At 44.5% G+C, this 25,537-nt stretch overlaps 1 protein-coding gene across 1 annotated transcript in view; it reads left to right on the forward strand.

Moving 5' to 3' along the window:
- Positions 1–25,537, forward strand: part of LOC109988318 (neural-cadherin-like) — a 111,175-nt gene that overhangs the window by 79,907 nt on the left and 5,731 nt on the right. Inside the window, exons 22-31 of the mRNA XM_020639767.3 lie at positions 125–402; positions 2,433–2,647; positions 5,756–5,883; positions 6,031–6,158; positions 9,428–9,551; positions 11,026–11,209; positions 11,495–11,661; positions 13,912–14,176; positions 14,741–14,924; positions 16,523–16,773. Of these exons, the coding sequence (XP_020495423.2) occupies positions 125–402; positions 2,433–2,647; positions 5,756–5,883; positions 6,031–6,158; positions 9,428–9,551; positions 11,026–11,209; positions 11,495–11,661; positions 13,912–14,176; positions 14,741–14,924; positions 16,523–16,773 (1,924 nt within the window). The remainder of the gene's footprint in view (positions 1–124; positions 403–2,432; positions 2,648–5,755; positions 5,884–6,030; positions 6,159–9,427; positions 9,552–11,025; positions 11,210–11,494; positions 11,662–13,911; positions 14,177–14,740; positions 14,925–16,522; positions 16,774–25,537) is intronic.

Consider the following 25,537-nt stretch of genomic DNA (forward strand, 5'->3'; position numbering starts at 1 on the left):
CACTGTGCATCCCTCGCCACCAAACACTGGAGATACAAATCCTTGTATCTGCACTGACAATTACTGTAATTCCCACTTTTCCCACCCTCCTCTCCCTCCGCCCTGCCTCCTCTGACTCTCACAGCTGCAGTCACTGCTGCGTGTCACTGTGAGCCAGGTGCAGGTGGACGAGTGTGTGCGCTCAGACTGTAAGACATCCGGCGGCTGCTCAACACAGTTAAGCTTCAGCGACTCGCCCACCCTGGTGGACTCAGGAGTCTTATCCCTGGTGTCAGTAAAGGTGACGTCCTTAGCCGTGTGTGGCTGCGCTGCCCGGGAAATGACTCACCAAGGCTGCTCTTCCTACTCCAGCAACCCCTGCCTGAACGGGGGAACCTGCGTCGACACCCAGAATGGATACAGGTGAGAGGATCGTCTTCCGTTTCTGGAGCATGGGGGGGGTGGGGTGGGTTAAAAAGAAGCTTTTAAAAGTTATAAAAGTGGAATAGGAACTCCCTGGTGTGTGCTGCAGGTTTCTCTCTAACTGTGTTCAACTAACTGTAAAAGTGACATCTCACAAAATGAACCCCAAAATTACTAACTGCTCCCTTCAGTAGAAAAATCTCCTTCACCTGCTGCTTGACCCAACTTTCTTGTGCCGCTGTGCTGTGTTGTCAGCTGAATATAGAGCAGCAGCTTTGGGCTTTTTTTTTTTGCCGCGGAAGCAATATGCATGTTTGTGCATTTCTGAGTGTATCTTGCCAAGATTATTAAATTAGGTCTCTGGATTTTATAGCCTCATATCGATTTTTTTTAAAGTTCTGGTGTGCTGTGTTTTGCAGAAGTTAACAATAATTAATGAACATAGCCTTTGGATCAAGGTCAATACACAGCGCTTTAAATATTAACCTTTAATATAGATGAATGTCTGCCGTCAATACAAAGGCCTTCAGCTTCAAGTGTATAGGTTTCTATGGAGTCTGTGGCAGAAGAACATTTTAGTTCATGCACACACTAATGCGCAGATTAAACAAATATAGGGCAAAGGGATTAGTATAAATGCCCGCCCCCTCCCATACTCACAACTTCCAAAACTCTCATTTAATGTACTTTACATGAACGTGTAAGTTTGTCTGCAGAGGGAGAGGACGCACAGAAGTGTTTTTCTTCTGCTTTTATCTTTAAATTGTCTCTGCGGCAGCTGATCCTCACACTGCTGTGAGAAGCCTCTGTTCTCTGAGAGGAGAAATCTTCCCCTATGTGCTATATATGACCCCGTGTGGATACACTACAACCATGAGGAATCCAATTTTTGGTTCTCTCCCTCCTGTCAAAGGAGCTCAACAGACAATCTCAGTCAGGGCTGATCAGATATTGTCAGTCAGGAGAGAGAAAAACATGCCCTGCTCTTCTTGATTTGGGTTGGCATTGATCTCTTGAGCCACATGAAAGAGCAGTAAAAGGTGTTCTGCTCGCCGTATGGATGTGTATGCACAGGGCTTCACTCTGCCTAAGCCGTCCCTTTTGCTGCGTCTGGATCAGTATTCCTGACATGTGTTGCCCCTCTGCAGAATAAACAGTGACGGGGAGAAGCAGCCCCTAACAGCCTCAGCACACACACACACAGCTTCCCTCACACACGGCATGAAAATAGATGGCTTTGACATTATCAGCAAAGCCAGCTTGTCGCACATGCCTGCAGTGGAGGAAACCGGATGAGATCAACTAGTTGCCTCCATCCTTGCCACCACCGTTAAAGAATGGGCTGTTTTTCATCACTGCATGTATCTCCTCCTCTATGGTGTCTGTGTATGATTCTTAATATTAACCTTTGCGCTCTCAAACAGAAGATTTTCATTTCTACTTCCTGCAAGAGCACTGATCTTTCACCCTCTGAGCCCTAATCAAAGCAGATAAGAACAAGAAGAGGAACATGCTCACAAATCAACCAACGTGTGACTTCAGAATGAGGCTGGGTGGTATTTGAGGATTCCAGGAAATCTGCGTCAGTTCTCTGCAAAGCAAAGTGAAATAAGTAGAATTAATTATCTGTTAACAAAGGATGTGTGATGTGCCAAGTCTCCAGAGGGTTCAGTTCAGGCTGCTGTGATAGATAAAGAATAGACCCGAGTTCTGTTGTGCTCATCGCTAATTGATTTAATGTAGAATTAAATATTCAGGGCTTCCCAGCAAATGCAAGCAATTGATTGATTAAAAGGCTCTCTCTGCTGTCTGTGGAGAGCCGGCGTGTTCGAGCAAAGTCAAAACCTCAGCCTGTGGGAATCAACACGACTGTCACGCCCGACACAGAGAAGTCGCCGCGCTCCGATCCTGAGATTGAACAGCGTGAAGATGTCATAGAACACCAAGCAAGAATCAAACTGATTGTTTCTCTCTCTCCCTGTGTTGCTGTGATTTTCCTCACTCTTTCTTGTTTCTTCTCGGTGCTACAGGTGCCACTGCCCCCCGCAGCTGGAGGGGCCCGACTGTCAGCAGACCACACTCAGTTTCCTTGGCGACGGTTATGCCTGGTTTCCCCCCATAAGGCCGTGCTTTGATAGCCATCTTTCGCTGGAGTTTATGACGGAGGAGGAGGACGGGCTGCTGCTGTACGCCGGCCCGCTGGCCACGCTGCTGCCTGGAGACGCCGAGGACTACATGGCCATCGGTAAAGAATGAGGACGGATAATTAGACGCGAGCCTGTGGGCTGTTATTGCTCCGAAACATGGAACTTAATTCTGTGTGTTTAATTAGTGGGTGACGGCTAATCAGATACATGAGGCGCATTTGTTCTGCTGAGGGGGAATGATGCTGAATATGTAAAGAGTGAATATGGGGCTGCACAGGGGACCCTGTTTCACAGCTGATTGTGTGTGTAGTCCTCTATGGTGAGCCGTCTTTGTTTACCCTCCATCAGAGTCAGAGCTGAGTCTCTGAGTGTCTCATTCAAGGACACATCAGCAGGGATTATTCTTCACAGACCCAAATCCTTCAGGGGAAGGACACCAGTAAATATTTGATCAAACTGAATAGCTGATTGGTTTTAGTGATGGAGTAAGACTTACAGTATGTCATCATATGTCATATACACTCAATTAGAGTCTCATTGCAATCAGAGCTGGACAATAAAATGAAGCAATTCATATCGAAATCAGAAAATTATACTTTTTATTGTTGAAGTAATTTCCTGTTTTCAAATCTAAACCTGCTCCTACCTTGATCCAACACTGGGTCTGGCCCTCTGACACACACACACACACCCACACATGTAGCAGGTGAAGAGAGAACCGGTGGAGGGACAAATTTCTCCATAAACTTACTCGTTATGCTTTACTTCTATACATCATCAACTATTCCTGTCCATGTTCAGAGTTGAGGTTTGTCTACATGAGCAGCTGTTTCATTGTACCTCACCTTCTTGAGCCTCCGGTGACTCACACACACCACGCCGTGTGCACTGCAGGCATAAAGTAGATGCTAAAAGTAACCCATTAATATGTGGCCTACAGCATTAACAAGCACCTGAACGAGGTGCTGCTGGTAGCTGGAATACACTCATTTCAAGTCTTTGATTGAGCGTGTGGCTCGAGCGTCATGTCGGCGTATCTGTGAACTCATCGCCTATTTCTATTGATTGAAAGTTTGGAAGTCAGCATTTCTAAAATGGGGACCGCAATCATCGGCTCCAAACGCCTATTCAGAAACTGATGGGTGATGCCACTGAGACATCATCTGTTCGTTATAGAGGTTATGGTCTCACCTCATTGTGAATCTTTTCTGTGGAAATGAAGAAAGAAAGACGGCTCGCACACTGCAGGACTCCAATAGTCCAGAAATGTATTTCACCATTGTGACGTTTCGAGCACACCTGTTCTTCTTCAGTGTGCGAGCCGTCTTTATTTTTGCTTTATTGACTCTTTTTCTCGATTCTGAACCGGCTCTGAATGTTTTCTCGATTGTTGTATGGTGGGAAATGTAAGCAGTCTGTTTCAGGCGCATGCTGTAGATGGATTTATCTGACAGCGACGTGGCAGCAGTGTGGACAGGCATGACAAACTACACTATAGAAAGTTTGGCGTGTCTGGTCCTGTTTGTATTTGTAGGTCATAAAAAGGCCTCAGCATTGAGTACAGCCTTTTTAATAACCAGATCAGAACTCCTCACAGGAGATATCTGCAGGAATGTACACTGCTTGGTCAATCTTTCTTTTTGTCTTCTTGACTTCATTCGCCACCCTCCTCTTCCTCTTAGCCTCAGTCACTCATCAAACAGTACAGAGACGGACTAACTGCTTAGTGCTCTTCTTGTGAGAAAGCTGTTACCAACTGCTAAACTTAAATCGTGCTATAAGCCGACGGCCAGGGCGACATGTGGACACAGACATTATTCTGCCTGTTGAAAGTTTTTCTACTGTAAGATTGATCTTGAAGAGTTGTAAAAGTTACATATTGTTGCTTTAAGAAACATGGAATCCTCAAGCAGCAACGTCCAGTGTTCAAAAATGAAGCTGATGCTGAAGTGCAAAATCGTGCATTTGCCTCGAGTGTCCACTGGAGGCTGGCTGCAGAAGCACAGGAAGTCACATACACACCCATTCTAAAATAGCCTGTTTTTACAGCAGAGATTAACATGTTTACAGCCTGGTTCAAAAAACCAAACAGGTCTGTACGGGGGGGTGAATGTGTTGATGACTCATCAGTTTTGATTTGATGAAGGATAAGAGTTATTCACAATAAGGCGTGTAGCTGACATGATTGACAGGCGGGCGTGGTGTAACGGTTTGTCAGGAGGCTTAAAACCCGCCTCAGCTCCAGCTCTCAGCCTGTCGTTAGGTTGACTGAAAGTTAGGCTGAGTCGGCATTTCCAGCATGGAGACCGCCATCGATGGAACTCCAGCGCCCCCTGGAGGAACAGACGGGTGACGTCACTCAGGCTTCGTCCTTTAATACAGGGAATCCTTCATTGAAAGTTGATGAAAACAGTCAAGGAAACATGAAACACTTTCTGTTCATTGTTTTAGTTAAGGATAATGGTGAGTTTTAAAATATCACATTAACTCAGTCTCCAATAACTTCTGTGTCTTCTGTGTCACTGATTTAATGTTGTTTTTTAACTTCCACAAAATTGGACAAAAAAATAGATTTTTACATTCACAGTGTTGGACTCGAGCCATGCTGATAGTTTATCTCTTCTTTTTTGTGCTGATGTCTTCAGATATCTGTTTCCATCCACCATGAAATAATGAAGGGGAATGCGCTTTCATTGGTGGAGAGACTCACATCATTTATTAATGAGAACTGAAAAAGTTCTGCAGCAACATCTGATTCCAGGATGTCTTGATTACTGGAAAATTCAGAGCTCCTTGTGCACCGTCTTTTAGAAGAACCGACGTTTTAATGGATTTCTTTATCTGCCTGGTTTCACTGGTTTCCAGCACGTCGTTTCTGCTGATTCTTCCCGCTCTAATCCGGCGGTGATGTGACTTATTGTCAATTTCTTTTTGTATTTCATACTCCTCGTGTTTATGCGGAAATGAGAGGTTGTTATGCCTCTCTTGGGTTTTTGTCTGTATCTGTATAATTTGCATCTCTCCTCGCCTTGTTTTTCAGTGTTTCCAACTCGACAGTTATTTATGACCTTGTTCATTTTGTCTCTACTAGTGAGCGCGCTGTTGTTCTGAACTGCCAAACTTTAAGAGTCGCTCTCTTTTCTTGGATGGAAAACTTTTCATACAGATTTAATTATGATCTTATCTCTGACATCTCTTCTCCTCAGAGCTGATTGGTGGGACACCCAGTCTGAAAGTTAACCACGGCTCTGGGACCCTGGTGCTCCAGTTGACACATAATGCCGGAGTGGCTGACAGGCGCTGGCATCGCCTGGACGTGAGGAGCAACAGTAAAGTAAGAGAAGTGCAGATTCTCCTGGTTTATAAAGAAGATGATGGATTAAAAAATTAGCCGTAGTTTTCATAGAATACCAGAATGTAATATACTCATTCATCCATACATGCAGAAGATGACCTCTCTCCACTCTCTCCTAATGTAAAGGAAGTGCGCTTCACTCTGGATCGATGTTCCACTGCGATCATCATGGAGACAGAAGGCGTGGACTCCTGGGCAATGACAGAGGACCGCTCATCCTGTGAAATCCGAGGGGTCACACCCAACAGGGACAAGTAAGATCAATAACTGAGTGGAAGAAGTGTGCAGAGAGAGTTGACTGCACGGTATAAGAAAATAGAGCTGCCCCTCTGAACCTAGTGGATGGATGGATGGTGGGTGTTCGTGTAGGTGGGTAGATGGATGGAGGATGGATGGGTGAGTGGATGGGTGGGTGGGTGGTCATGTGGGTGGATGGATGGATGGATGGAATGGTGGATGGATGGATTATGGCTGGGTGTTCGTGTGGGTGGGTGGATGGATAATTGAATGGATGGGTGGGTTGACATGTGGATGGATGGATGGATGATGGATGGGTGGTCGTGTGAGTTGATGGATGGATGAATGAATGGATGGACGGGTGGATGGATGAATGGTTGGGTGGATGGATCGGTGGATTGATGATGGGTGGGTGGATGGATGGATGGATGTATGGTGGATGGATGGGTGGTTGAATGGATGGATGAAAGGGTCGGTGTGTGGGTGGATTTAGTACCATATTTATCTATCAAAGCTAAATGAACAAACACATAAACAAAGTTAATCCCACTACAGGCTGGTTCAGTTTTTAGTTTGTCAACAATTAGGCTTTATTATTTCTCCACAGATCCTGCAGGCGGTTTTTCCTTTTGGCTGCAAATGGCTTTAGGTTATTTTTTCCTTCCCTGTTTTAAAATGTCAATGGATGGACGGCCCACGGGGACAATGACTAAATGCCCTGTGTCCCCTCAGGGGTAAACAATCTGATATAGAGTGCAGCATTGGCACTCACAGAGGCTGCAGTCTGCAAGGTGGCTGCAATTTATACAGACAATGAACTGCATGTAGTGTGAGGGAAGTATTTATGCATTTAGGGGTTTCAACAGAATATAGGAATGGTTATTTTCAGTCCTTTCAATATTCTAATTCTCAGAACACAGACCTCTGCTTTGTTTTCTGCGGTGTGTCGCTCATCAGCACTGCGTGTTTGCGGGGCAAAAGTCTTCTAATAAGTTCTCAATTAAATAACAAGTTATGTTAACATATGACTCTGCAGTGAGAGCTGTCCAAGAGACACTTTGTCGACATGTTGCAAATCAGCCCTCTGTTCTGCTGCTCTTTCCTCAGACGTGATGGAGGGACAAAGTGATCACCCCTCTGAACCCACCTCTAGAGATAGCAACGGGATCAGCAGAGCCAGTACTACGTGTGTGTGTGTGTGTGTTGGCATGTCTGAGTGTGTGTGTATGAGAAGCTCCTGCTGGTTCTCTACACGTTGTGCGTCCGCAATGCAATCACTATGAACATACAAATACATAATGATGGCAGAGCTTCATTATTCCGCTGCCTCAGAATCGCACTCTGAAAAGGGCTTTCGATATGTACGTTTTGTTTTTTAAAAGCTGTATATTGTGGCAATTTTTGCCTATATTAGAAGGACAGCTGAAGGGCGACAGGAAACGTTGGGAGGAGAGAGAGTTGGGGGGAGGACGTGCAGCAAATGGTCGAGGTCGCTTTCAAACCAACAGCTGCTACTACTACAGCCAATAACCTCTCTACTTCTGACGCACAGCATAAACGCTAGGCTCACAATATGCAAGTTAACACCTCATGTTGCCCTGCATGTTATAAAATAGTTCCAGATGTCACTTTACCTGCTCACAGCTGACACAGGGAATGTACCACTAACGGAGATGGGCTAATGTAGCCCAAAATAATGTGTGCACAAGTGATGAAACGTGGCCCAAAAAATGACATAGGGTGCTGGAGTAATGGTACCTATCCCTAATTTAAACACTCAGTATGTAAGTTCCACCACTAGGGGGCTCTCAATCAAAACAATAACAAAAGATGACACCGAAGCTGGTGGGGAATCATGGGAGTGATTCTCTCTGCTACTCCCCCCACACCCCGATGAAAACGAACTCCAAGTTGAGCGTAGTCAAGACAACTTGACTAAAGTGAAAGTGAAACCGACCTGAGGAAGAGAGAATATGTTTACAGACGAGCTAATATATCCGAGTATAATTTACATGACGTTTTTATCACAGCAGCTCATACAGCAACAATACGGAAGCTTTTAGCAGCAGCTCACGCTTCATTATGCAGCGGTCTTTGACATTACATCCGCTGTTTCCATGGCAACGATAGACATGTCCTGCCTGTCATGGCAGCTGCCGCGACCAGACACGTCCCGTTACAACTCTAAAATGAAGGATTTCTCTGGCTCTGATAACTGTTTGAGGTGATGTAAGTACTCAACACAAAAAATATATAACACAGTTTTAGTCCATTTTTTTATTAAGTTAGATATTTTTGTAAAATTCTACAGATTCCACCTTTAATGATAGATAATAAAAGCTGTTATGTGATAACCTCCACACAACAAAGAGACCCGTCTTCATACTCTGACAGTTTCACGCTCTCTAAAGTGGTGTTTGTCTCCAAGCTGCATGGACGCATCCATCAAAATCAAATCAGAGACACACTCCCACTGTTTCTCTCTCCGTCCGTTCAGCTTCTGGGTGTACCCCTCTGTCCTCTCTGGAGGAAAAACAATCCTGATGAGTTCCTTAGATATTATCCTTAAACACCCTGCTAATCTTCCTGCCGGCGTTTCAGTTCACAGCTGCTTCAGCCTTGCCACAGAGGAGTTAGTTTCCCCCCCCCGCCGTGCGCTCGGCCTGCCACTGTGCTCGTTGTTTTGTTGTGTAATTATTCTATGAGTTTAAGAAGTTTAAAAATGTACATAAGGGCTTTACTGCTGCTATTAATTTTAATAACTTCTAAATTACAAGAACCTTGTGATCACAGGATTAGAGTTTAAACTTATTATGTTTACAAAATGTTGACTGTTTATCATTAGCGAGGGAATGTGATAAATAAACCAATTAAAACAAAAAAAAGCAATATAAAAAACAGCCTTTGTTTTATCACCTTTGTGTGGTCGAGTTCAGAAAATGTAAAGAGCTGCAGCTGCATGACTTTGAGTTCGGATCGTTGCAGGGAAAAGTTAATTTCCCTTTGTGCATTTATGTCTGCAATAAAAGAAAAATCACAAGAATCAGATGTCATATTTGTTGTCATAAAGCATTAAGAGTGAAGGCAGCCGCAGCAGGAAAAGAATGAAAGTGAATTTCAGACTTGATGGGTTACACAGTGTTGGTGTGTGTGTGCTTACACTCGTCTTCTGTGTATCCAGAGTTGTTGTTTTTTGCACGTATATATATCTTAAGGAGTCGGCCTTTCTTTTTCTTTGCTCACCTTCCACTCGTTGGTTTAATAATTAAAATGTCTTTGTTTGCAGGTATCTGAATGGAAGCCAGGTCCTGCAGCTCGGAGGCGTCAATGAAAACATATCGTATGAATACCCTCAGCTGCAGCACAAACACTTCACTGGCTGTTTAAGAAACCTGCTCATGGACAGCAAGGTAACATCACTCACTACTCTCTTTATGAAGCCTCTTAAGGATGAATAGAAGGCATAAATCCACTGCTTCAGAATAGTCATATGTGCTTATATACAGCAGGGTCAGAGGTTTCTCTACCGCCCCCCTTACCCCCCCAACCCCTCACCATAAACATCAGCATATAAACATATATTCTTAGTACACTGTCACTCACCCTCTATGCAAATGAGAATTCATCTGAAACGTAGCCTGCAAGAAGTACAGAACAGCAACTCCCACTAAGTGATGCTGCAACATCAAACAGATTTAAAACCTGTCTCTCTATGAAGATGAACATCAATCCATCCGTTATCAATACCGCTTCTCTCATTTGGGGTTGCAAGGGGCTGGAGCCAAACCCATGAGCTCTCGTTGGGTGAGAGGCGGGGTCCCAATCACAGGGCTGACAAACAGAGACAGACAACTAGCCACACTCACATTCACACCTACGGGCTTTTTTAGAGTCAGCAGTTAACCTAGGCGCGTACATGACATGATTGACAGGTGGGGGGGGGTGTAACGGTTCGTCAGGAGGCTTAAAACCCGCCTCAGCTCTCAGCCTGTCGTTAGGTTGACTGAAAATTAGGCTGAGATAGGATTTCCAGCATGGCGGCTGCTGCTGATGAGCCTCTGGAGCCCCCTGCAGGAACGGATGGGTGACGTCACTCAGGCGTCGTCCTTTAATATTTACATTCTGTGGGTTTGACCTGCGGCGTCAAAGCGCTTTGAGTAGTCAGAAGACGATACAAGCTCAAGTCCATTTAGCATTTCTAACAAGCTCCTCTCTGTACATGCCCACTGACGTATAGACTGATCAACGTCAAAGTATGAGCACTCCAAGCTGGACTTCGTTTCACGCCTCTACCCCAGCAGAAGGATAGATTTAATATTTAATAATGCTTTCAACATCAACACAACAGCAGCACCGGCGTCTTCTTCAAAATATTTTGGCTGCTAAAAGAGTGACATTCTCGTGAGCTGCAGACAAAAGACTCCTGAACACCTGACTCCAGTGATGTCCAGCGCTTATTTATAGCTTCATTACTACTTCATCATCTCTTTACGTTATTTGTGTTTCAACAAAGCTCTCTCATGCTGTGAGTGTTCACAGGTTTATTTTGGTTTTCTTGCTTCTTTCTTGTTACATTTCTTTTTTTTCTGCGTGAGCTTTTTTTTTTATAGCTGTGACATTTAGATATCTGCTCTTTAAACTCTCAGTGATAATATATGATAGAGAAACAAGCTCGGAAAAAAGATGAATCATGATGTCTCGTTAAACAAGCAAGAAGAAAAACCTTCTCATTTTAAAGTATCTAATATTTAATTACAAGATGTTATTTTCTGCCGTCACATTCTCCTCTATATAATCACAGGGTGAGAGCTTCTCTTTTATTCCCCGCCCTCTGCTCAGGTTTATCTACATATTCTTTTCTCCTCTTCGTCTTCTTCCATTCAGATCTACGACCTTGGTTCTCCAGCTGAATCTGCCGGTACTGTGCAAGGCTGCTTTCCTATTGATGACCACTGCACCAACATGGAGACCCTCCCGTCCTGCGGCAGGAGGGGGCGCTGTCAGGGGGAGTGGGGCTCGGTCAGCTGCCTGTGTGACGTAGGGTTTACAGGCCCGCAGTGTGAAAAAGGTCAGTGTTTTTAATGGTTTTTAACTGACCTGGAGGTTTTCAGGGAGCATGCAGTGAGACTTCTGTGGAGTCACGCACTCTAAGGCTCACAAGGCGCACCATCCAGCTGGGAAATATTGAAAAAATTCTGCGTTTATAAATGTCTCTTTGCTGCTGCAGAAAGATAACCTCTGCTCGCATTAAGTGCTTCAGCAGAACAGCACGTCCTCGCTGAGATATCCTCGTGTATTTCCCACATGACAGCTGAATTAATTAAACAAGCCCTGTGTGTGTTTGATTGACAAGCGGCTCCAGAGTTCTCCTTTGACGGACGCAGCCACATCCAGTTCCAGCTCTTGTGGTCGTTGCCTGCGCGACAGAACAGGGTCCAGGTCGGGGTCCGGACAAGGGCTCCCTCCGGAGTCATCCTCAGTCTGCTTTCCCAGGAGCAGAATGAATACCTGCGTTTAGAGGTGAGTTACAGCAGGACCCTCCCCTGCACCTCGATAGCTCTGTTTGTCTTGTTTGTGGGCCTCTAAGTGATAATTAGGGCCCGGACTAGGGTTGCTGTGAATACCTGTCAGGCTGAGAGTGAGTAATATCAGGGTTGTAGACAAATGGGTGGAGACTGAGGGGGCTCATTGACATATGTAAGTCCTCGACAAGCTCTTTCAATAAGTCTGCAGAAAGCCGCCGGTGAGAAGCTGCTATTTAAAAAAATAGGCCTCAGTTATTCAAGGTTATTTCGGTCTGTAGTTAATGTTTCAAACACAATTCAGAACGACAAAAAGAAAACTGTGCGAGCTGTAATTCGAGGGCCGAGTGTTCTTCAGTGAAGGTCAGATCCCCTGCTCTGCACTTGAGGGTTTTGACACAGCCTGCTTCAAGAGCCGAGCTCAAAGTCATGTCTGCACTCTGGCTGCTTGCTTTGCCACACCTGGGGCGGAGTGCTGCTCGCACAAAGCGTTCCTTCATGAGAAAAGTCGGCTCGGCTTTGCCAAAGCACCGTAGGCACGGCTGACACATTGCTGAGCGGATATGAAGCCGGTGTTGCCTGTCAAAGCTTTCGTCTCGCTGACTGACAGGCCGGAGTGTGAACAGCAGCTGAAGTAAACGTCTGTGTTAGGACCGTCACACGCAGGTCAGGGGTGTGCAGTGAGCCTGTTTGTTCGGGCGATTCCACACCGCCCGCCCTGTCTTTGAACACGTCTTCTCTTTGTGTCTGTGCTTGTTATTTGTTGAGCAGCGTTGTTTAAAGAATCATTATCTGTTCTGCTGCTTTGTGTCTTTACGCTACATGAGGAAAAACAATGTTGTCCTCCCTGGTTGCAGCTGCTCAGAGATGGGGAGAGGAACAGGACGAGTGCTGTGCAGCCTCTCTGGAGCTGAATGAAACATGGGATGTCTGTCTGCTGAAACGTTTTCAGCCTGAATGTCTCAAAGCTCTTAGAGGCACTTGAGCACCAGCCTGTAGTGTTTGCCCACAACAAGCCCTAATTTAAAGGGCTGCCTTTCTTTCTTAAGGGCAGATATGGGATAGAGTGCACACAGAATAAATAAGCACACAGAGGTTACCAGGGGCGAGCTGGGTAAAAACAGCATGCAGCTCTCCAAGGAAAATATAGGGTCTGCAAAGACATCATGGAGTTTATGGAGTGACTAATACTTTGTCAGGAACAGAAATCTCCACAATCTCAGCTTGTCGTTCTCAGATTTTTTGCATTCAATGTTAATTAAAAGCGTGAGAAAGAATTCAGACCTCCGAGAATCTGCTGAACATCTTCTGCTTAATGGTGATTGTGCAGATCTGTGCAGAAAGTGTCTGTAATCAGATTTTTCCTGACTATTGATTGAGTCCTTTGTCTTTTGCTGCTCTTTGTGGTGGACTTCGGGGCAGGACGGGTGGGGGGGAGCACAGTCAGCTCTTACCCTGTGTGAGAGTCCAATGGGGGACACTCATTGGAGAAGCCCATGCTGAGGGAGCAATAGTTAACGCAGGCCGGGCAGAATGTGAATTATCTTGCCCCACTGTTTCCAATTAAGCCTTGGACATGTAAAAGCTGCCGTTATGGGGGCCCCTCATTGGTGGAGTCCATTGTGTTCGCTCATCCTTAACTGCTGAAGATAATTGTTGTTGCTTGTATACCTTCCCTTCGGGATGACTCCGGCTCTGCCACGCGCTGATGTGCACGCCGGCTCTGCAAAGCATCATAGCTGCGAAATTGCTAGATTAATTTTTTACCAGAGAAATTTTCATGCCTTTTTTTTTTTCTGGCAGGTTCACCGCAGAGAGTCTTTTCTGGGTAGTTGAATATCACAATTCTTGTTGGCCCAACCTTTGCTGCCTTTTCTCCGCCACGGGAGCTGGCCTACTTCTTATGATGTTGTTATTCACAGGATCTGTTTATGCCCATCAACGCGGCACATTATGGCAGCCGTCCAGGTCTGCCGCTTTAGAATTTGTGTCACCCCGTTCTACAGTTGTATTCACGCATCCCTTATAAGCCATGAAATTCACACTGATTCAACGAGCATCTCTGCAGCTGATGACAAAACAAAGCAGCTTGTGTTGCTCAGCCGTGCAGACGTCCTCCTTATGTGGTCCTGCAGCAGATAGAGTTCACATCTGGAGCTCGGCCAAAAACACAAAACGTCTTTATTGTTTCTTCTATTTCCTCCTGTCTGTTTCAAAGCTAAACAATCAGCTTCACTCTGTTTCTCAGGTGATTCAGGGTCTGCTGGCTGTTTTCTACAACCTCGGAGACGGAGACTTCAACGTGACGCTGCCCCACCATCGCCTTACTGATGGAGAGTGGCACCAGGTTGAGCTGGACCGGTACGGCCGAGAGTTCACCCTGAGACTGGATGGAGGCGGCGGGCGGCGGGAGGTCACCTTCTCACCCGGGCAGAGTCAGGAGATCATCATCGACTCCTCGGCCGTGATGTTAGGAAACTCTTTTCCCTCGGGACACAACCGGAGCTTCCTCGGTGGGTGAATGAATTAACAGACACGAGTTGACTCTCTGTTACCCTGTGTGCTTCCTAAAGTTGACGGACATCAATCATTTAGTGTTTTTCATTACCACTTGCTGATGCTTTCACATTTCATCGCATGCCCACAGGTGTTTGGATCCCTTAGTTAGCGGCAGCATGAGAGAGAGCGAGTCAGCGCCACTGATCTGTGTTTAAATGATGTGTTAGAGCTCATGCTTCCCACAGAGAGAGCAAACTAACCAGCTGAGAAAATATCCAGCGAAAAAAGAAGTCCACGCTGACAGCTTAGCCTCAGGCTGTTTGGCTGTTTGCATGCATGAGAGCTTGTGTGTGTGTGTGTGTGTGTGTGTGTGTGTGTGTGTGTTGCTCTGCTGCTCTGCAGGTGTGTCTGTTTACTGATGCATGTGTGTCTGTATATTAGAGCTGGGAGTAAACGTGTCCATAAAAGATTTCGCCTGAGGTCTGGTGTCGAAAAGTGTCTTTTTCACGTTGTAAACTCTGTGTTTTTACTCGTCCTCGCCTCTCTTTCTTTCTGTTTTTATTTCGCCTTTCCATCAGGCTGTTTGCGAGACTTGAGGTTTAACGGCCGCTCCGTCCCCCTGGATGGGGAGCAGCCCTCGGAGGGTCTCCAGGTGGTCACTTCGCAGGGCGTCACTTTGGGCTGCTCGTCTGACGCCTGCAGGAAACATCAGTGCTCTCCTCCGCTGGTCTGCGTGGATCTCTGGAGACATCACGAGTGCAGGTGCGGAAAATAAAGAGAGCAGATAACCACATATCTACACGCACACATCCAGAGACAAGGGCTGCATGCAGAACTGCAGTGTTGTAGTACTTGAAACGGACTTGGTCTCAAGACCACTTTTTGAAGGTCTCGGTCTCCTCTTTCCAAAGGAAGCAATACCGTAAATTAATTTGTATTTGTTAGATTTTTATCCCCCGGTTATGGCCGCAACCTTCCCGGTGTCATGGTCTAAGTGAGTGACACGCCCCCTGCTCACAAGATGAAGATTTTTCAGTGATATTTATTGTCTTGGTCTTGTCTCGGTCTCAGAGCACTCTGGTCTCGGTTTTATCTCGGTCTTGTTTAGTGTGGTCTTGACTACAACACTAGCATACAGAAGACTAACTCATGATCACATCAGTAACACCAGCTCTCAACCTGCAGATTGCATAAAGAAATTGTGTGTAGACAAACAATGATCCACAGAGGCTTACATTTCTCGTAAGTTCAAGTTTAGAAATGAAGAAACGTCTTCCCTTCAGATCAAGCTTCAAACTTCCTCTGTGTGTTTACACTTTTAGAATCAGCTGATAAAATCAGTAAAGCATGACTTTGTAACACACAGGGAATGTTTTGTGAATCAGTAACCGGTTTGAATCGAATCGTAAGATATTAAAAGATTCACACCCCTAGAGGCTGGTACCTGATGTACTTGATGTTCTTACTGTAAGTCATCAGGTCGGCATTCACAGCATTCAGACCTAAATGCACATTTATAACCACCTACTGAATCTCAACTCTTGATGTTAATAAATCATTACATGTGACTTTCTAACTTTTACGTACAAAAAAAAAGAAAACTAACCATGTCAGGATCAATTGGTGCAGAAAAGAATCTGTATCATGGACGACCAGAGTTTGTGCACACTTGAAATGAGAGCGTCCAGCAGATGGCAGCTCGGCAGCGTTCAGCCTGTGACAGAGTGTGTGTGTGTGTGTGTGTGTGTGTGTGTGTGTGTGTGTGTGTGTGTGTGTGTGTGTGTGTGTGTGTGTGTGTGTGTGTGTGTGTGTGTGTGTGTGTGTGTGTGTGTGTGTGTGTGTGTGTGTGTGTGTGTGTGTGTGTGTGTGTGTGTCATATTGTGTAAACAGTGCTTAACAGAAGCTCCCGTCAGAGTGTTGACTGTCCCTTTTAACTCCGCGGGACCACTCCTGGCTTTGATTTGAGGGTGCCAAATCAGTGTGAGACTTCTCGCTGTGGCTGGATATCCACCTTCTGTGATTGCAGCACAGCCTCAGGATACAGAGCAGAGAGAGAGAGGGGGGGGCAGGGGGAGGGGATATTCAGGGCATAGTTCATGTACAAATATACTGTGGGAGTACTACTGCAGAGCCAATCTCACTGTCTTGTTTTTTCTCTGTTGGAGAACAGCTGCCACTGTGTAACGTTCAAAGAGCATATCCTTGAATCTGAAATAAGAGGTGTAACTCCTGAGGGATTGAGAGTTTCACTGTCAGCTTAGGTTTCACAATTCTGCAGAATTCAGCACCGCTTTTATCTGGCGGCTTCCTGAGTGTCTCTTGGCTTTGCTTTTACACCCCTTTGTGTCGTCTCTGCACAGGTGCCCCGCAGGCCACCTGACCAAAGAGAGCTCCGTGGGAAAGGTGTGTGTCTACACGCTGTGCGCCAGCCGGCCCTGCCGCCACGGCACCTGTGTGGCTCACTCCCCGTCCCGCTACACGTGCCTCTGCAGCGAGGGATACCGGGGACGCCACTGCGAAGTGACGCTCGCCATGTTCCACAATGAGGACGGCAACAGCCTGAGCCTCAGCTCCATGTTCGCCATCAGCATCTGTGTGCTGGCGTTTCTAGGTAGCTATGTGGACTACGTCCTCTTTTACCTGTGGTAACAAGCGCCATCATCATCTCCGTCATGGTTTTATGGTTTGTCTTGTAGGTTTTTATCTCCACCTTGTTTTTTTTTTGTTCCACTCATTGATTTTCATCCTGTTGTATTTTTTGATTTGTTGTATAATTCTTTCATTTCGTGTGGTTTCGTCTGTGACTTCCACTCTTTTATCTGTTCTGCACCCCTGCTCGGCTCTGTGAAATCTACATTCACACATCTAGTCCCCGTATTGATCTCTGGAGTTGTACCAGGAAGCGATTTCTCCACGGGAGTTTGCTGAAATCAGAGGAGCAGGAAGGGAATCATTGAATGTGTTAATTTAAGATTCACAGGGAAGCTGAAGTCCTCTTGAGAAACAATTTCACAGTTTCTTTATGTGTGTTTCTGTATTTCTCATCACCTCTGTGTCCCCTGTCTCTTCCAGTGTTTCGCTCTGAAGTCAATTTCACGCTCAGCCTTATTTTCTTTATCTCGCCAACTTATTTTATATCCCACCATCCGACCATTTTACTCGCTTGATGTCTTTTTTTTTTGCCTTACCTTCCACTTTTCTGTGTATGTTTCTGTTTTTCCCGAATCCCCCTGAATGTGTCCACACTGTGCACTTTATTTTGGATCTGTGGTCAGGGTTCACCTACAGCAACAAGAACCTCTGAAGTGAAAGCTCTTCTTATTGTCCTGCTCTTTAATGTAAGGGTTAGGGTGAGGTCGAAAGGACTCCATTCAAAGGACTCAACTTAATATCTAGAGCAGTGGTACTCAGCCTTGTTAGACTTAAGAGTCACATTGACCAATTTCTGCAAGAGCCAGAAAAATATGAAGTGCAAAGAATAATTTCTGCTGACAATGTTTCCCTTTTTTAAATAATTACTTTGGATTTTTTTCTTCAAGTAGTGCCATAAAAGAGACCTAAAATGTGGCCCTAGAGCCTCGGGTTGAGTATCACTGATCCAGAGTTTAGAGGTTGAAGTTGGAGTTTTGATACAACACAGGTGACACCAATCACATAGACAAACATGGCAGGTTTTCTGTGGTCCGAGGTTTGAAGGTTTAATGTTTAAGGTTGTCTTTATTCTCCCTGTGAGGGTAACATGTTCTGCAGTCAGCAGTAAAAACATACAAACATCCAGCCAACAATCAGCATACAACATAAGACAACACTAATGATGCACTCACAATCGGCAAAGTTGTCCCCTCACTGTGCTGAAGCACGATTGTCACCCCTCCTCATTCCCTTCTGCATGGCCTGCACTCCCACTGCTCCAGGACTTACCAGGCAAGAGCACGGTTACCTCTTCAACATATAACAGTACAACACATGCATTGCTTTATGTTATTATGTTTATGTTATACACTTCTGGAAACAATGAACCAAAAAAGGCATCAAACAGGTTCATCGACAAAAATGCAAAAACATTTGAGTTATTCACAGCAGCATCTTTGTGCCAATAACTCCAAAAATAAACGTTTCCTTTGGCCGCACTATTCTGTCCATCGGGTATTTAAAAATGTGAAAGCATTCAGCTGGAGCAAAACACTCCAGCTTGCTGTTTTACATCCTCTGGAGTGAAAAAATCCCCCGATTGGCAGCCCTACAAACGCTTTCAATCTTTTTACCATGCAGCCACATGTCCTGTATCTTCATATCAACCTGCAGGACTAACATTTAGAGATAATCCAGAGCTTCTTTTCTCACTTTAATGTGCTAAAGCAGTGACCATAATTCAGCATGTAATCTAGAAAATGCATCTATGTAGTTACCTTTGATCACTAATGTCTGATTAATGTGACCGTTTAGTATGAGAGAAAGCTCAATAATGTGGTTTCTATTATAACACGCTTTAATGAGGAGGTTTGTTCTGAGGCTAAACGTTACTGGAAGGAATAGTAATGGATGCTGGGAGAAACCTTGCTCTGCCCCTGGCTATAATTCACTTTAAACCAGTAAGGTTTAAGTGTTTGCAAATCTATCTTTAGTGTTGTAGCCAATGATTCCCATTTTTAAAGGAATAATATGTAGAATTTGTACACTAAAATACCTAAATTACATTAAAAATGGACTAAAAGTATGTTAATTCTTTTTTTATAGAGTATTTACATTACCTCAAATATTTCCAACAGTTATCAAAGCCAGAAAAATGTGTAGTTTTATACACATACCGCTACATAAGGAAGCGTGAGCTGCTACTGAAAGCTGCCGTACTGTTGCTGTATGTGCTGTGATAAAAACGTCATGTAATTTATACTCTGATACATCAGCTCGTCAATCTTCTTCGGGTTGGATTTGCCTGGTCGTCATGACTACGGTCAACTCTAAGTTCGTTTCCATTGGGGGTGTGGTGGAGTAGCAGAGAGAATCACTCCCTTGATTCTCCGCCAGCCTCGACGTCATCATTATTGTTTTCATTTAGAGCCCCCTTGTGGCATTTAAGTCTTGAAATGACATCAGTGTGAGGCGGTGGTTTGAAGCTCTGATCAGGAGATCTACAGCTGTTTTAATCTTTATGTTTCATTAACAGCAGACTTTAAAAAAGAGCTCAGCGTGCAGAGTCTGTCTCTGACTGCATGCTGGGACATCAGACCACAGGTGAGTCAGGACTGACACAGCGGCCATGGGCACATTATGAATGATAAATGCTCCCACCAGAACAACAAGTATTCGATTTGGGATAAATAAGGCAAAACAAAAACCAGATGAAGTCAGCAATGAGAAAACAGAAGTGTATGCTGGTGAGCAAGAGAATAAAGAGAGCGTGCTGAAAGAGGAAGTTATTGTCAAATATGTGAAAGTGAAGTCAGAATTAGGAATCCTGGGATGTGGTACTTACAAAAGTTTCCCTTTGAAGACTTTGACTTATTAGATGATCTGAGGCTGCACCCTGACATGTACCGGGGTCAGAAGTTCACAAATGTATACCATCTCCCGACCAATAACGGCGAGGAGCAGAATGATAAAATCAGGACGTGTAAGACGAGGGCTATGTTGTCTCTTTGTAGTGCCTGCACAGAGCTGAGCTGCTGAATTTATAAGGCTCGACTTTTGTAAGAGAATACAGTGTGTGTGTGTGTGCACGTGTGCGCGTGTGTGTGTGCGTGCGTGTGTGTGTGCGTGTGTGTGTGTGTGTGCGTGCGTGAAAAGGCATGAACTCATGGGTGACCGAGCAAAAATATTTATGTATTTAAAATCCTTTTAAAACCCATTTATGTTTCAATGATCAAAAGCTCCCTGCGTCTTCGGTGACGACTTGAGCTTGTGTCTAGCCCTAACCCCAACTTATGTTCATTAGCGTATGTTCAGTGGACCATTACTGTATCTGGTGGAAGTTCTGGGTGAGGAGTAAAGACAATAAACAAGTCCAACAGAAGGAGCCTCTTTTTCTTGCTGTTAAAAGTGTGCATATTCTCAATCTAAAGTATTGTAGTCAGATTGCCCGATTACAATGCCCGATGCATCTACTACGGCTGTGGCTCAGTTGGTAGAGTTGTCACCTCTCAACCAGAAGGTCGAGGGTTTGATCCCCAGCTGAGAAACATGTCTGATGTGTCCTTGGGCAAGACACTTAACCCTGAATTGCTCCCGCTGCTTCAGTGGTGGTGTATGAATGGGATTAGTTACTTCTGATGATACTACATAGCGAGCACTACCCTCAGTGTGTGAAAGGGTGAGAATGGGTGGGTGTGACAGGTGGTGTAAAAGCGCTTTGAGTAGTCGGAAGACACAGTCCATTTACCATTTACTGCATCTCCACATGCTGAGAATGACTCGATTGGGGCGTGACTTGCGAGAGGAGCGGAGACAGACATTTCATTACTTTCAGTCCGTAATGACCCGCTAGGTCGACGTCTGCTGCTCGGTATTATGAGGTCTCACTCTCACTATCTCTGATGTGAGTCTGAATCACGGTTTCTTATCACAATTTAATCTGTTTAAAGTATAATTAAGGTGAATGAAGCTCCTTGTAAATTTGCAATATGAAGCGAGAAAGTCAAATTATTTATTTGGGTTGACACTTCCTCTCAGATGAATGTCGCCTTGGACAAAAGCGTCTGCTAAATGACTTGTAGAAAAATAATGACCCACGTCTAGGTCTCTAGATTAATGACACGAGTCAACGTGTTAACATTGGCAGCCCTAGTGTGAATTTGACCTTTTTCCTCTCGATAACAAAACGTTATTTTCTGAAATGTGACACGATAGATAATGCCCATCAAAATGTCACTGCGTTTTTGGTGATGACTTCAAATTGTGTCTAACCTTAACCCAGATCCCAAAAATTGAATTTCAAACTTAAAAATAATACACATTTTTCTTTGGGCTTTTTGCCTTAAGTTGGACAGGACAGTGGAAAGTGTAGGAAATGGGAGAGATAAGGAAGCCGATGCTGAAGTGTTAAATCCTTCAGTTCCTCGAGTGTCCACTAGAGGTTGACTGCAGAAGCACAGGAAGTCACATACACTCAATCCATTCTAAAAAGCCTGTTTTTACAGCAGAGATTAACATGTTTACAGCCTGGTTCAAAAACCAAACCGGTCTGATTAGCTCATGTCTCGATGGACACACACTGAACGGGGGGGGTGAATGTGTTGATGACTCATCAGTTTTGATTTGATGAAGGACAAGAGTTATTCACAATTATAATAATTCAGACCAGGCAAGACACTTAACCCTGAATTGCTCCCACCGCTTCAGTGGTGGTGTATGAATGGGATTAGTTACTTCTGATGGATGATACTACATAGCGATCACTACCATCAGTGTGTGAAAGGGTGTGAATGTGTAGGTGTGACCTGCGGTGTAAAAGCGCTTTGAGTAGTCGGAAGACTAGAAAAGCGCTATATAAGCTCAAGTCCATTTACCATTTACAATAAGGCGCGTAACTGCTAGGCCTTCTGCGCCTCCAACACTGTTTGACCCTTTTCTCCAAAAATGACTGAAATATTTAATTAGTAATTGAGAAAGTTACACACAAATTCCATCATTTAAATTGTCTCATGTTTCAGCTCCAGAACTGGTTCAAATGTGACGACACCCGTCTGTGTAAAAAATGAGATATCATGGTTTATGGTTTCATAAGGATGGTTAAAATCTAATAAGATCAGGATTCAATATCTTCCCACATCTGCTGCCAGCAGGGCTTTTTTTTTTTTTTAAAGGTATATGCATTGATATTCTCTATAATAAAAAGATAAACGACTTCTTTTATTCCTTCCTGCAGCTGAGGAGAGGGATGAGTTAACTGTGTTAGATTAAGGCACCGGAGCTAAAGAGTTGGGGTATTTTTTTTCCCCTGTCCTCACAAAGATAGAAAGACAGGTGTGTGCGAGAGAGAGAGAGAGAGAGAGAGAGAGAGAGAGAGAGAGAGAGAGAGAGAGAGAGAGAGAGAGAGAGAGAGAGAGAGAGAGAGAGAGAGAGAGAAAGAGAGAGAGAGAGAGGCTTGCATGTTGTTGCACTCGCTCGGCTCTGCAGGGCCACATCACTGTTTATGAGTCTTTGTGTCAGTGACGGGCTTATAAAGCGCCTGGACGATTCACTGCACTGTCCCTGTCCTCTCTGAGTGACTCAACCATCCCTGCAGGGCATGAGGCAAGTATTGGGACATCAGTTATTCTGACACTTGAGAGTGAAACATATAAAGCGCTCTTCAATATTTGATAATGAATTCAAAGATGATAGAGTGCGGCCTTGGCATCATTTATGAGAATTCATGTGTTGCTTGCATGCAAAGTCAAAGAAGGTGCAGATTTGAAGCGGCTTGGACACTGTCGCAGGAGAGTCGTTTGTATTCAAGTCTTCTCACCTCTGAGAGACTCTGCTCTTTAATTCAGAGAGAAAAAGAGACGTCTTTGTTCACCTATTACATTTTCGCACCTTGAATAAGATGAACAAAATGTGCAAAACAGTTCTCATGGAAATGAAAGCAAGAAGCAGAAGCATGTTCAGCTCGTGTCAGAAGAGTCGTGAATGTGGAATCAAAATGAAGTCAGTGGTCGGGGGGGTTTAATGAACAGCTGGTTCATACGGTGTGCAGTTGTTTAATGACGACCCTCATCACCACAGGAACCACTGCCATAAATACACACTCACACTCACTGCACCCAGCCAGACTGCTGGCCTGGTGCTAAATTAAAGGGGGACTCCTTCTCCGTCTCGACGTGCATTAAAAGTTAAAATGATCATCCATTATTAAGCTCTACACACGCACGCTGTCTCAGAGCGAGCACAGTGTGTTATTGACAGATGATCTGAGCGGGACTCGTTAGTCCACAATCAAATTTGACACGAGGTTTGGGAAGGCTGAAAGAAACGAGTGTCCCATATGGGTTCTTGTGGATGACCAGTATTCATGTAAAGTGCCTGTTCCTTTCAACCCTGACACTTTTATAAATAAATGATTTGAGCTCATCTCTCACCTGTCTCATTTCCTTCCACTTCTTCTCACTTTGTCTTTGTCATTCTTTCATTGATGTTTGGTCTGTCCTGCTGCAGCTCATGTCTCCTCTGTCTCCTCACACTGGATTTGGTGAACAGGTGAAATGTTTATGATCAGAATGATGTTTTCAAGTTGTTTACTCGTTCATGATGCACAGTCCAGTCCGGACAGACATCATATTACTCTGTTTGTAGTAACGGTTAGAGGGCAAAGAGGCAGCAGCATTATGGATTGATGAATGACTGCGATGTTTGCTTCACAGCCTGATTGATACTGATCTCCCCGGGATGTACTGCACACACACACACACACACACACACACACACACACACACACACACACACACACACACACACACACACACACACACACAATCCAAGTAGTAGCTCCAGGCGTAAGGGCAACTAGTGTGTGTTTACCTGGGCCTAATTGTGTGTGTGTGCGCGTGTGCGCGTGTGCGTGTGTGTAAGTGTGTGTGCTGGGTATCGAACTCCTCCCCTGTAGAGATGCGTGGATCAGCTCAGGTGATGCTGTGGGGTGGGGGTGGGGGGGTGGCGGATGAAGGCCTGCAGACAGCAGCTCCAAGCAGGTACACTGTAAAAACTTTTAAAATACCAGGTGTCTCATTACTCTCCATGAGGGCTGTCAGTATTAACCACTTAAACATGATTAATAAAGATCCAAAACTGATGCATACATAAAAAAAAAAACACGATTGATCTCCTGTTATTTTGTCCCTTCAGTCTAACCGTAGATAGTCATCTTCAGTGTCTCCCTGTAGTCTGATGTAAAAGAAGGACACTGCTGCATCTTTGAATGTCTCATTTCACTTTAACAAACTCTCAGACAGTTCAGCTGACGAGTCCAAAGTAATATCCAACTTATGACATCATACATTGACATTATGACATCACACATTGACCTTTGTTACCGTTCCTTTGAGCTGTTTGACCTCAGTTTGGGATTCCTAACCACTTCCTGTTTCTGGGCTTAACTTCATGTCCTAACCTTCACTCTACAGATAGGGAGTTACTTTATTTCAAAATAAAAGCACACTGTAAGTAAAGTACTCTCATCTTAAGACAGTACATTTCAAAATTAAAGCCTAACAATTTTTATTTTAAAATGCAAAATAATTGGATTTCAAACATGCAATTAGAAATGTGATTAATAAATGGATTTGTTTGACAACCCTACTCTTAATAAAAGCCACATTTAACTGACAAATCCAAAATTAAATGGTATTTCATGAAGTCGAAAAATTAAGCCTGCAGCAGGAAATTTTGCAAATGGCCAATCGTATGCTGTATTCAGGCGCTCCTCGGATGGTCCCAGTTTCTGAGTTGGGAGGCCGTTCTTCCGACTTCAGTGTGTTTGTATTTGAGGAAAAAGTGAATGTGCAATGCATGCTGTATTAAAAAGTATTTTTGCCCCCCCATGACTTGAGCATATAGAGCTTTTCAAGTCTTCTGACTACTCAAAGCCTTTAATGCCGCAGGTCACACCTTCAAGAAACAACTTTTGACTTCAGCGATGAGTTGAAACCTTTTTAGTTCATCACATTTTATTTCCACCTTAAATTAAGCGCAGTACGAGTTAGAATTAATAAAAAAAATTCCCTTTACCTATCAGAAATATTTCTTAACTATATCAAAGTAATTGGAAACCATATGAAGCAGTGACACTGCTGTAATCCTGCACACTTATACATTGACTGAAAATGCCTCTTACAATTCTCTACAGACATGAAACATGAATGCACTGATCATTTTTTTTGTTTATTTATATATTTCTTTACATGCACATTGTAGTTGACATGTTTTAGTGCAGGTGACAGGGTACAGACGGGGTTATTTGGAGCTGGAGCAGGTGAACATTCGTCTCAGCCAGCCTCTCTTCTTCTCTGCTTTCTTCTCTAACATATCCTCCATCTTGCTCTCCAGCTCATCCATCCTGTAGACCATGTAGCTCTCCTTCTCCGTCCACTTCTCCTCCTTCTCCTTCAGGGTTTTGTGGAGGAGCTGAAAGGCCTCTAAGAGGGAGCTCTTCTCTTCCTGCCACTCCTTCTGCCGGAGCCGGAGCTTCTCTTCGGCTTTATTTTGGGCTGCAGCTAACTCAGCGTTGACCTGTTTGAGGCTCTCTAGATCGGCTGTGAAGGAGGCGCGGGACCTTTCGAGCTCGGTCTGAGCCTCCTCCTTGATCCTTTGCAGATCTTTCTCCACATCGGCGGCTCTCTGACTCTCTGCTCTCTCGTCCAGCTTGTCAGTCTGCTGCTCCTGTTCCCGGTGGGTTCTGA

The sequence above is a fragment of the Labrus bergylta genome, chromosome 7 (genome assembly GCF_963930695.1).
Source record: "Labrus bergylta chromosome 7, fLabBer1.1, whole genome shotgun sequence".
NCBI classification, from domain to species: domain Eukaryota; kingdom Metazoa; phylum Chordata; class Actinopteri; order Labriformes; family Labridae; genus Labrus; species Labrus bergylta.